Here is a 12791-nt window from a genome sequence, read left to right on the forward strand (position 1 = left end):
GACATATCTGTAGGCTACGACCATATTAATGACTACGGTCATATAAAAAGGCTACAGCCGAAATAATGCATCTCGGAGACGTCCGACTTTCTCCATAAGTTAAAGGCATTCTAATACTTTGAAAAACCGATTAAATTAGGCTACCCTCGGTAAAGCAAACAAAGAAGGGCTTCGATAAAATCAGCCCCTCGAATAATTTAAAGGCTTTGATAATATCAGCCTTCGAAAAGCCTCAATAGGAATTAAATTATTGTAACACAAATAGATTACAAATGGGGTTCCAATCAATTGAACCCTTGAAAAATCCAATGGGAACAAAAATACATGCTAAGGCATAAAGAAATTTTCACTAAGTCTTTTAGCCGAAAAGAAGGGAAAATTATAGCCGCCATAGAGGCCGAATTGGCCCAACTTAAAGAGCCCAAGGGCCAATAAAAAAGAGCCTAAGGGTTGATATAAAAGAGCCTAAGCGCCGATTTGATAAGCCTAAAGGTCAATACAATTAGAGTTTAAGACCTCACTCTCACTCAATCAGAACCCAAGGGTTCGATTACACCCAAATCTAAACGAGTAATGGTTCGATCATGGCTTGGGTACTCACCATTACCCGGTATGAATCCATAAAGGTCTATTCCCAAAATCTCGAATTTATTCAAGCTCAACCATGTTAGTTTGAAAGAAAATATCTGAGATAAAATCTCTAATACACAGTTAAAAAGGATGAAGTCATTGCAAGAATTTTACAAGGCAAGAAATATCAAAATTCTTCTTTTATATATGTTGAAAAGGATATATACAAGGGACCTATATATGTTGAAAAGGATACATACAATAGACCGCTAAAAGGTCTTACAAAAAAACGATAGAGTAAGAAAGAAAAATCCTATCTATGACCAGTGTTGGTCTCTCCTTTGGGAACAGCTTCCCCTTCAGGCCTAGCTTCATTATTGGACCCGCTCTGGCTGCCTTCATCATCGTCATCATCATCGGAGGAGACGAGGAACTTGGCATCGGCCTCGAGTGCTTTTACTTGGGCTATCTCATTAGTGAGGTTGAAACCTTGAGTGTGGATCTCTTCGAGGGTCTCCCTCCGGGATTGACACTTGGCCAAGTCGCTAACCCATTTCTCCCGGTTGGAGGCTTCCCTTAGTTCATTTTGAGCATCCTCGGTGTCCTTTAAATACACAACGATGGTCTTGTCAGTCGTGTCCTTCGTCCTCTTGACCTTGGCCCTGGCTTCGGCAACCTCAGCCCCAACTACGGTAAGTTTGGCCTTGAGCTCATCGATTTTTTTGGCCTGGGACAGATTTCTTACTTTGACTCCCCGGACCTGGGCCTCACCGAGGCCAAATTGTCTAGGGCAGCCTCTTTCTCACCAGTAAGCCAATCCATGTTTTCCCTCCACTAGTTGCAATCGGCCTTAACTTGATTGACTCTCCTCGAAGCTAACCTATCATGTCCAATTTTTGCTGCAACTGAGACACTGAAGTGTTAGCTTCCACAGATGGGTCAATTAGACCACACTCTTACAAAACAAGGGTTACCTGCTTGTCCAACTTGGCCTCATTTTGACGAGTTTTGGCCAGATCTGCTCCTACGTCCTTGAGTTCCTCTTCCTTTTATTGCAAAGGAGCCTCAGGGCCTTCCCTTTATCCAAGGATCTCTTGAGATCGGCCTCACATTGGCTCAACTCGGCTCTAAACTTAGTAATGGCCTACATAGAAAAAAGGAGATATCAGTTAACACATAAAGGAGAAGAAAACAAGATATTTTGCAACAATAAAAGTTAGTGCTTACCTGAGAGAAGAAATGATGAGCCTCTTCAAAGAGGGTAGATGCGTCATTGAGGTTGGCAGCATCATCGACCCTAGTAAAACAATCTTGAAAGGGATCTTCTTCGAGGACCTTGCTCAGGTCGGGCGTTCGCAGAGCTCGAGCATCCTTTATTGCCTCCTAGAAATAATATGGTAGAGAAATGGAGTGACCTATTGTCATGGCCCTGAGCTCCTCACTCGGGGCGTTCTGATTAGCCTCGGGATTCTCAGCATTTGCCCCCCTCTGGTGTACTTGTTGAAGGCGGGGGAATAATCTCGATCTTAGGGGACTCGGGGGCTTTGCTCGAGTCTTTCTTTAGAGTTTCCTCACCACGAGGTAAGGTCTCCAGTTTTGAGGGCTTGGCAGCCTCAATCGGTTTCCTAGTTCGGGTCACCAGCATCAATTCTTCGCCCTCGTTTTCTTCATCATCCAGAAACTGGTGGGCTGAATTTACATCTACGTGAATAAGTTTCCTCCTTGGCCTTCGAGTAGGGGCCCTTTTATCCTGGGTTTCTTCGGGTTTCAAGGCCCTTTTCCTCTTGTTATCTTTCCCCAATTTAGGAATAGGGGACTCGGTCTCTTCCTCGGGCGGGGCTGGCCTTATTTCAGAGACATCTCCAATGCTTGCATAAATAGACATAGGTGAGAAAACATCTCTAATAAAAGGAAAGCATCAAAAACCTAGGAGAAGAACTTACCATGGTGTTTGGCCTCACACTTGCCCTTCGATAAGTCATGCCATTTGTGCTCGTCATACGAGAAGGTCGCAACCAGTTTCCAAACCCAGTCCTCGAGGTCAAGGTTTGCATTGGGCATCCAAGTGATAGCTGCAAAAAAGGTAAAGGCATTACAAAAGGCAGGACCAAAGTATAAGAAGACACTAGGAAAGGGACTTCACTTACGATTGGGATTCCACTTCTCCGGGAATGGCTTTTTTCCCTTAGGGATGATGTCTGAGGTCCTCACTCGGTCAACCCGGCTCATCCAGCCTCGGTCCTTATCCTCATCGTTACTAGCAAAGAAGCCTTTGCTTGATCGACGTTGAAGCTTGATCAACCCTCAAAAAAGCTAGGGCCGATACAGCCGAATGAGGTGGTTGAGGGTAAACTCTAATCCCTCGGCCTTGCTAGAGAAGTAGCGCAGCATAATCACGATATGCCAGAATGAGGGATGGATCTGGCCAAGGGTACCTTCATACCTTTTGCAGAAATCAATTACTACAGGATCAAGGGGACCCAGTTTAAAGGGGTAAGTGTAAACACTTAAGAACCCCTCCACATGAGTAGTAATGCTCTCCTCGTGGTCGGGGATCTATACCACAACCTCGTCCCCCCAGCCACAATCTTTCTTCATGGCATTGAGATGTTTCTTCGTTATCGAACTAATATATCAAGATACATGTTCAGATCATCCTGGGATTGCGAGTGGGTTTTCAACGTTGAAACCTTTCTTTATCACACAGGGACCGGGAATGATCTCGTGAAGGGTTGGCGCCACAAGTTTGGCCGGCTAGGAATTGGAAGAGGAAGCATTCTCCTTTTGGGAAACTATCTTTGAGGTTTTCGATTGATGCGAGTGAGATGAAGTGGAAATAGATGGAGTTTGGTATTTTCTGACACTAAAAGGAATGGGAGCAGCGGATAATGATAGAAAAGAGATGAAAAGAAGGAGATATGGAAGAATCTTAGATATGGTTTGAAGATTGAAGTAAAGCTTTCTCTGAATTAAAACCTTATATTTATAGGCGAGCGTCGACGGTTCAACGGCGCTAATGTCCGACCACCACTAAAGAAGCATTTAATGTTTTGGGGAAGCGAAACGATTATCATTTTACTTTAAGAAAAGCATGGACTATCTGTATACGGTAAAATCATGTGCCCCCGATTTTATGGGCTCGAAGGCTCACATCGAGGAACAGAAGGCTCGCACCGAGGAATAGACTCATTATGGAACGAGTTCGAGCCAGAGGGAAAAACACGAGGCTCGAAGATCTAAGTGTTCGAGGAACGTGGGAGCCCAATGTGACCAACCCTGAGATAATGCTGTTAAGGGTTTGTAACAGAATGAGCAAGATTCATGCCACGTCCCCAATCATGGCGTAAATTTCGGAATTGATTTGTACGAGTTAGTACTAATTCGTACTAGGCGGTTAGACTGTTGTCCTAATAAGATTCTTTACTGTAAATAGAAATGTACCTTATATAAGGTTCCCCTATAATATAAAGGGGACCCCAATCATTTGTAACCATCATCAATCATTGGCAAAAAAATACACTCTCTTACTTTCTTGCTCATTGTCCACCAGAATTGTCCTTTAACTTTATTGTTCTTACTTTATTATTCTTGACCTACCTCGAGGCCATCTTAGCTCGAGGTCGAGACTGGCTTGCACATTGGTTTTATTTTACTTATTTATTTCATTTATACATTAGATTTCTTGATTACTAATTAGTATTAAACTAAATCACATATCTTTAAAATTATAAATCAAGTTTAATTGTTACTTGTATTTTCGAGGTAAACAATACCAACGATCATTGTTGGAGATTAGTCAACTGAATACAAATATTTATAATCAATATTACTGAAGTAGAGGTATTATATAGGTAAATAATTAAAATTTAAAAAGAACACAACAATTAAATATTGAATATGTGTGTGTGTATAACAAAAATACTCTGCTACATATTTGAGCCAATAGGGATTGTTGCATCTGATCCGAGGACTTTTATTAGGTTTAAAATAAATCATAAACTTGAATTCTTTTCCTTTAAATTTTATTCTATAATTCAAATATATTTTAATAATATAATTAAAAAAGTTTATACTCGGTGTTATAAGGTATACACCCAACATACGTACCCTAAGACTAGTTATATAAAATAAAAATAAGGGTGCATCAATAGTAGTGTGTGATGACCCGATAGGTCATCTAGTATTTTAGAATCTAATTCTGTGTTTCAAAGCCTCAAATACCTTATTTTAGCCTTTCTCGATTTACGTGCACAATCCGGGTATTTTTTTCAAAAAGCTTTTATGTTAAAACTGATAAAATATGAAATTTTTGCCTTAAAATTCATTTGAGTTTACTTCGGTCAATATTTTGAGAAAATGGACTTGAATCCGTATTTTAACGGTCTTGGTGGGTCCGTATCATGATTTGGGACTTGGGTGTATGCCTGGAATCGAATTCGGAGGTCCCTAACTCGAGTTATCGCTTTTTGTTGAAATTTGAAAGTCTAAAGACTTAATGACTTTAAAATTATGACCCATGTTTGACTTTATTCATATCGGGGCTGTATTCTTGTTCCGGAACCTGGTATAGTTCCATTACTATATTTATGACGTGCCTGTCAAATTTGGTGAGAAATGAAGTTGGTTTGACGTGATTCGGACGTCCAGTTGTCAAAATAGAAGTTCATGAGTTTTTTTGAAAATTTCATTTAATTTGGTGTTCAATGAACATTTCTAGGTGTTATTTTTGCAATTTGATCACGTGAGCAAGTTCATATGATATTTTTGGACTTATGTGCATGTTTGGAGATGAGTTTCGGATATGCTACAGAGTATTTTGGACTTAGGAAGGTGCAGGTGTGTTTCAATTCTGGTGCAGGCCTCAGACCTCACAATTGCGAGGTCAGGCTTCGCATTTGCGACCACTGTTAGGTTCGCATTTGCGAAGAACTCCTCACATTTACGAAGGGTAGCTAGGGCACCTCAAGTTCGCATTTGCGAACAAGACTTCGCATTTGCAAAGTGGGGTTGGGAAGAGCTTATTCACATTTGCGATCATTTTGGTCGCATTTGTGGAGGGCCCACTGTTCACAGTTGCGAATTATTCATCGCAATTGTGATGACAACAGAAAGGGGGAGACTTCCCAATTGCGACTATTTTTTCGCATTTGCGAGGTTCACATTTGCAAACCCAGGTCGCAAATGTGACATCTGCGACAGGGCAAATAGCTAAAAACGAGATTTTCTCTCATTCTTCAAATTTTCAAAACAAGAAAACCCTAGAGGCGATTTTCCCAAGAACCCTTCTTCCCCAATCCATTGGTAAGTGATTCTAACATATTTTCTTTCAATCTTTCATTATATTTCATAAGATTTCAACCTAAAATGTAGTGTTTTCATGGTGGAAATTGGGGGTTTGGGTAGAATTAGGTATTTTTGCAAAATTGGAATTTAGACCTCAAATTGAGATCGGATCTCAAAAAAAATTATATAACCAGGCTCGGGGGTGAATGGGTACTCGGGTTTTTATCCAAATTTCGGGTTTGGACCAAGAGAGCCCGAGAGTTGACTTTTTAAATAATGGCCTAAATTGAATCTTTTGCAATCATCGGTAGTTCCTAAGGCTTAATGTGAATCGTTTGGTTGGTAATTTGCTAGATTCTATTGGTTCAGAGGCTTGTTTGAAAGGAAAAGTTGTTGTTGAGCTTTGAGTTGCTCTTTCGAATGAGGTAAGTGTCGTGGTTAACCTTGACTTGAGGGATTATGATTTGTTTGCCTATTTTCTACATGTTTAGATGTTGGGAACAACGTATATGTGAGATGGTGAGTACTTATGCGTTGTTGTTGGGTTAAAGCATGCGGGTGAGACTTTTTCCTTGTAATTTATTGTCTATTTTGATCATGTTATCCATGCTTAGACTAGTTACTTACCAAATTGATCATTCTTTCCGCGTTTATGGACTTTCTGTGATAATTGAGTATTGTTTCTAAAGTTGAGGTTGGTATTGCGGAACCATTTTGATGTAAGGCTTGTTTTTGTTCATTTTATCTCTCTATTGTTATATAGTAAGGGAGAGTGTTAATGCATCAAGGGTGATGCCATGCTATTTTGAGTGTTAATGCACGAAGGGTGATGTCGTGCCATATTGTGAGAGTTAATGCATGAATGGTGATGCCGTGTCATATTTTGAGAGTTAATGCACGAAGGGTGATGTCGTGACATATCTATTGATTTATGATGATAGTGAGAGTAAAAACATGAAGGGTGATGCTGTGCAGTATTGTTGTTCTACTGTGAGGTTGAGATTAAAAGCACGAAGGGTGATGCCGTGCAATTTTTTATTCATTATATTTATCTGTTTTACTGATTAAAGGCACATTGACTATTCTGGTTATCTTTTCCTGTTGTATTTTATCGTATCTTGTACCCCTTTTCCATGCCCCCTCCCAATATATAGTACCTGTATAGCCTTTATCTGTTGTTATCTTGTACGTATATTGTTATCTGCACAGGTTATTTTATGTGTGTGTCTTGTCATAGCCTCGTCACTACTTTGTCAAGGTTAGACTTGACACTTACGAATTACATGGGGTCAGTTGTACTCATACCACACTTTGCACTTCTTGTGCAGACTTTGGTACTGGCCCCAACTGTTCGTGAGGCGTAGCAGCTTGGATTTGCTCATTGGAGACTCGAGGTAGATTTGCTGGCGTCCACAGACCTTGAAGTCCCTTTCTATTTCCCCTATTTTATTATTCTTTTCATTCAAGACAATTGTATTTATTTCAGACTCTATTTTTACAGATTCTAGAAGCTCGTGAATTGTGACTCTAGATCTGGGTTGTACTAGATGTTATTGGCTTTTATATTATTCCGTAATCAATTTTAGTTGTATTTTGTCTTAATTGATTTTGTTATTAGAATTGGTTAAAATTGGCTTAAAGAATTCTCTAATGTTAGCTTGCCTAGCAAGTGAAATATTAGGCGCCATCACGGTCTCGAAGGTGGGAATTCCGGGTCGTGACAAGTTGGTATCAGAGCAATAGGTTGCCTAGGTCTCACAAGTCACAAGCAGGATTAGTAGAGTCTGGAGGATCGGTAGACGTCTGTACTTATCTTCTAGAGGTTATGAAGTTTAGGAACAAATTTCACTTATGTTCTTCTCTATCGTGCGATTTTATTCTCTCTCTGCTAATTGAGCTCTTTTACTCTTGTTCTCTCGCAGATGGAAAGAACATGTACTGCATCTTCAGTTGGACAACAGCTAGAGCCCCCAGTGGCAGCCCCTACAAGAGGTAGAGGTCGAGGCCGAGGTCGCGCTAGAGGCTGGGGAAGGGCAGCACTCAATCCAGAACTCAAGCAGCACCACCAGTAGTGGAGCCTTAGGTGGATTTTGATGAGGAGGTTCCATCCCAGACAGTACCTGTTGGACCAGCTCAGGTCCCGGAGAGGTTCATCGCCACCCAAGTGCTTCAGAATGCTCTAGTCCGTTTGGTAGGCCTTATGGAGAGTGTGGCCCAGGCCGGTACATTTCCTATGGCACTAGCTGTCTCTCAGGCTATGGGGGGAGCACAGACTCCCGCTACTCACACTCCAGAGGTGATAGCTCCCCAGTATCATATTCTAGCAGCCCATACAATTGGGGTAGTTCAGCTGGTTGTTGTGGCACAGACCGGTGATGGGCCAACCATGTCTTCTGAAGGCTTATTGAGATTGGACAAGTTTACCAAGCTCTTTACAGTTCAATTCAGTGGTGCATCTTCTGAGGACCCATGGGATTATCTTGACCGTTGTCATGAGGTGTTGTGGAACATGGGGATAAATGAGACCAATGGGGTTGATTTTTTTGTGTTTCAGATGATGGGTTCTACCAAGAGATGATGGAACGATTTTGTATCGACCAGACCAGTTGGGTCATCTGCTCTTACTTGGGATAAGTTCTCTCAGATATTTCTTGAGAAGTTCCTTCCTGTCATAATGAGAGAGGATTATCATAGGCAGTTCGAGCGTCTCTAGTAGGGCAGTATATCAGTCACTCAGTATGAGACCCGTTTTGTGGATCTGGCACATCATGCTATTCTTCTACTTCCTACCGAGAGAGAGAGAGGGTGGGGAGGTTTATTGAGGAGCTCGCTCGGCCTATCAAGCTGCAGAAAGACAAGGAGACCATAGTGAAATTTCTTTTCAGACAACCGCTAATATCGCAAAGTGAGTCGAGATGGTTCTTACACAGGGGGTAAGTCATGTGTCTGACAAGAGGCCTCGTCATTCCGGCGGGTTCAGTGGTGCCCCATCTGGAGGCAGGGGTACTTTTGGCAGAGGCCATCCTCCCAGGCCGTTTCATTCAGCACTCCAGGCATCCCACAGTACTTTAGGTGGTCGTGGCCCTCATATATCTTATTCCGACCAACTATCCTACAGTGCATCACCAGCTCCTATTAGTGCACCTCTACTCTAGAGTTTTCAGGGTGATTACTTAGGTCGACAGGGTTAGTTTCAGGGTCAGCAGTCACAGCAGCCGAGGTCATGTTATACTTGTGGTGATCCGACACACATTGCTAGGTTTTGCCCTTGGGCATCGGGCAGCTCACAGCATCAGGGTTCTCGTGCCATGGTCCCGACACCGGGTGCTTCACCGCCCGCTCAGCTAGCTAGAGGTAGGGTTAGGCAGATAGAGGCAGAGGTCGGGCCATTAAAGGTGGAGGTCAGGCCGCTAGAGATGGAGGCCAGCCAACTAGGGCATGTCCTAGACATGTAGTTCAGAGTAGTGGGGCCCAGCCCCGATGATATGCTTTTCCAGCCAAGATTGAGGCTAAGTCATCTAACGTTGTTATCACAGGTACTGTTTCAGTTTGCCGTATCTACTTATTCCTACGTGTCATCATATTTTGCTTCATATTTGATTATGCCTGTGAGCATATGCTTTTTGCCATATATGAATTACTCCTACAGAATCCAAGAAAATAGATTTTTTTATTTGCCATTTTTAGGAATTTTGTAGAATTTTATTAATTGTTTGCATTTCTGGGCATGTTTAATTTTATTTTAAATCATGAAAAATACAAAAAATATCATGCATTGCATTTAGGCTTTATTTTTACATTTTTAGAATTAATCAGTAATTATTTGTTTTATAAAATGAAAATCACAAAAAAAATGCTTCATTTTTACACTTTTTCTCTTTATTTTTAGGTTATTGATTTTTCTCTTTTAATTTAGGATTATGTAGCTTTTATAATTTTTGTAATTAGTTTAATTTCACATTTTTAGATAATCTAGGATTTTAATTTTAAGATTTTTAATTAAAGAATAAGAAAAGGAAAAGGAAAAGAGAATGAAATAAGGGATTAATTGAAAAGGGGATTTTAATTCAAATTTGGGCTGATTTTAGGCACAAACCCGGTCCCAATTCAACCAGATCCAAGCTCAAACAATCAATATACCCGGTCCAAATTCCCCACCCCCTAAACGACCTCGTTTTAACCCTTTTAAATCCCATCCGTTGATCATCATGGATCTAACGGATGGGAACTGATTAATTCCCTACTATATTACTGTTTGAAGCTCCTACCCCCCCCCCCATTCCAAACCTCATTCAGTCTCTCTAACCTAAACCAAGAGCCAAACCCTAGCCGCCCTAGGTTCCCGCATCGTCTCCGCCGCCAACAGCCACCGGAATTCGCCTCACAACGGTTCTGGCATTCCAAATGACCCCAAATCAACACCCCATACTCCCCATAACCTCCTCATTCCAAATCTCCAATTTGCTTCGAATCCTTGCCGATTTGTTCGAATCTTAGATCGAAATCAGAACCAAAAAATCTAACTGTCCCAAATCGCCCCAAATTAACACCCTATAATCTTTGCCCCAATTTGAACCCCAAATCACCCTTAGCCCCCCTCGAATCAGCCCAATCTAGTCGAATTTTAAATCTCAGATTCCGGGAAAACCCTAATTTTTTCTTTCTTCTTCTCTTGATCAGTGTTTGGTCAAATGAACTCAAAATATCCATTAGTCGACTGTTCTTGTTAAGAACAGTCGATTAATGGTGATTAAAGTTCATTTATGCCTTATAAAGTTTGGACGAATTCATGATAGAATCCAACATTAGGTAATTTCTTTTTTCTATTTATTTTTACCTCGTTTTAATTGTTTTGTTTTTATGTTAATTGTTTCCTTTTTTTTGGCAATCCACTAGGCAAGCGCCTAGGGCTAATTTTTATATATAAATCAAATTGGAAAAAAATTACAACTATTACAACAATTCCGGTGGTCTTAAAAGACGAAAGAAGTAAGAGATGAGACGCACATAAATCCTATTACCAATGCTAAGTAGAATACTCATCATTGATAGTACAATTTGTCTACTAAAAATGCGCCTAAAGTGATGATGTATAATCTTTTGAATTATACATTGTAGTCTCCTTCCAGAATTTTGAATACATCGCAATATCTTGCCATGTATTAATTCTGTGCATTGCAACATACATGTGTGTAGCAATGCTAACAGATTGGTTGTACTCCAGTTTTGATGTTTCGTTCCTTGTGAATTAAACAATTCATCTTTGCAACAGTACATCCAAACGTTTGTGGGTGGTCTCTAATGCTTTGTCAAAGCGCTCAAATGTATACAGCACTGCTTGAAGAAAATGTCGTCGACAAATGCGTTCACATACAGATTAAATCTGTAACAGGTGTTAAGCGATGCGATCACAAGATCGTGCAAAATTCTGTTGCATATTTCCATTTGAAACCTGCAATGTCGTGCTTCACTGCCTTCAGTTGTGGAGAAATTATGTCTACCCACAGCTGAAAATTTTTCTGGAAGAGAACTTTCCATAACTGTTGGAAATTGCATCATTGAAAATTCCACAAATGTACCAACTGACCTCGGGAGTTGCCAATTCTATTTTGAATCTATTCGTTTATCTATCTTTAACTTCCTCCCCTTGGACTGAGTGCAATGCACTAATACCACCAAAATGGAATCCGTTAAAAAAATAGAGTCTAGAAATAGAATCTGCACCATTTTGCATCTTTGAATAAACCATATAAAATTGTGTCGATAATTGTCGATCATGTCTGCCCCTAACAAAACATGTACATTCAATGATTGAATATCTATTTTGTTGTACCAATAGATTGAGAAAAGAGATGTAACTTGGTTCTTTGCAAAAAACCAAATTAAAAGGAATTCTCAAGTAACTGTGCATATCTAGTGTGCTTCCATATTGAGAACATTTACCTTCATGCTCGTAATCTATCCAGCTTATGGAAAATTCTCCAAGGAGATGAACAGGATATGGCAATATCACCCTTTGAGGTCTGATCAACAAGAGAGGTATGTCAAACGAACCTGTTCCTGCAAAAAAGAAAACTGAGTTATTTAAAAAATGCATCCTTTCAGCAGTAATCATCTCCGTTTTCATGTGCATCCTTAAGATCTTGCAACTTTCACTCTTAGGTATGGACATTGTAATTTGTCATTGTTGACAATTTTCCTGCCTTTTATATCCAGTTCTTGAAAGCATTGTGCTTGGATGTTGCCTATGTCGATCGCATGATTCGCTAAATGGTCAGCCAAGCAATTCCCCTCTCTCATAATATGTGACAGATTCACATGCATTCTAGTCATTACATGTAGGATATCTTCTACATATTCTGCAATTACCCAAGGTATAGCCCAAATTCCTTCTATGGCATTCTTCAAGAGGAGCGAGTCAGTTTGCAAAATAACTTGCGCGAATCCTTTCTCTTCATAATATTTTAGTGCTTCAACAAATGCCAAAGCCTCTGCCACATTATTTGTAGTGTCATGTATCAACTTTCCACAAGCATACTTTATGTTACCTTCATCATCTCGAAGTGCATATCCAATTGAGCTCCTGCACGGATTTCCTCTCGATGCCCCATCACAATTGACTTTGATCCATCCTTGTGGTGGCATTTCCCATAGAACTTTAGTAACCTTCAATGGTGGTGTGTAGTGTTCCATCATGTGCAGCAGATTTGGCCAAATTTGAGGAACGTTAACCAAGCCAGGTTTCCTTAATCTGACAAGCGATTGAATGGTTGTGGATACCTGATATATCACCCTTCTGATCGTTACAGCTTCGCCATGTTTGTAGCTGTTTCTTCTCTTCCACAGCTCCCACAAAATGATCGAAGGAAGTGCTTGAAAAATCGGCTTCAATCTTGGTACAACTCTGATTGTCCAGCACTTCACGATTGCCTGGTGCA

General features: G+C 40.6%; 1 protein-coding gene across 1 annotated transcript; it reads right to left on the minus strand.

The window, feature by feature from the left end:
* Positions 1 to 11988: 11988 nt before the first annotated feature.
* Positions 11989 to 12546, minus strand: LOC138889767 (uncharacterized). Its single transcript, XM_070173102.1, has one exon. The coding sequence runs from the start codon at positions 12544 to 12546 to the stop codon at positions 11989 to 11991; it is 558 nt and encodes a 185-aa protein (XP_070029203.1).
* Positions 12547 to 12791: the final 245 nt, after the last annotated feature.

Source organism: Nicotiana sylvestris, chromosome 4 (genome assembly GCF_000393655.2).
Source record: "Nicotiana sylvestris chromosome 4, ASM39365v2, whole genome shotgun sequence".
NCBI lineage: Eukaryota > Viridiplantae > Streptophyta > Magnoliopsida > Solanales > Solanaceae > Nicotiana > Nicotiana sylvestris.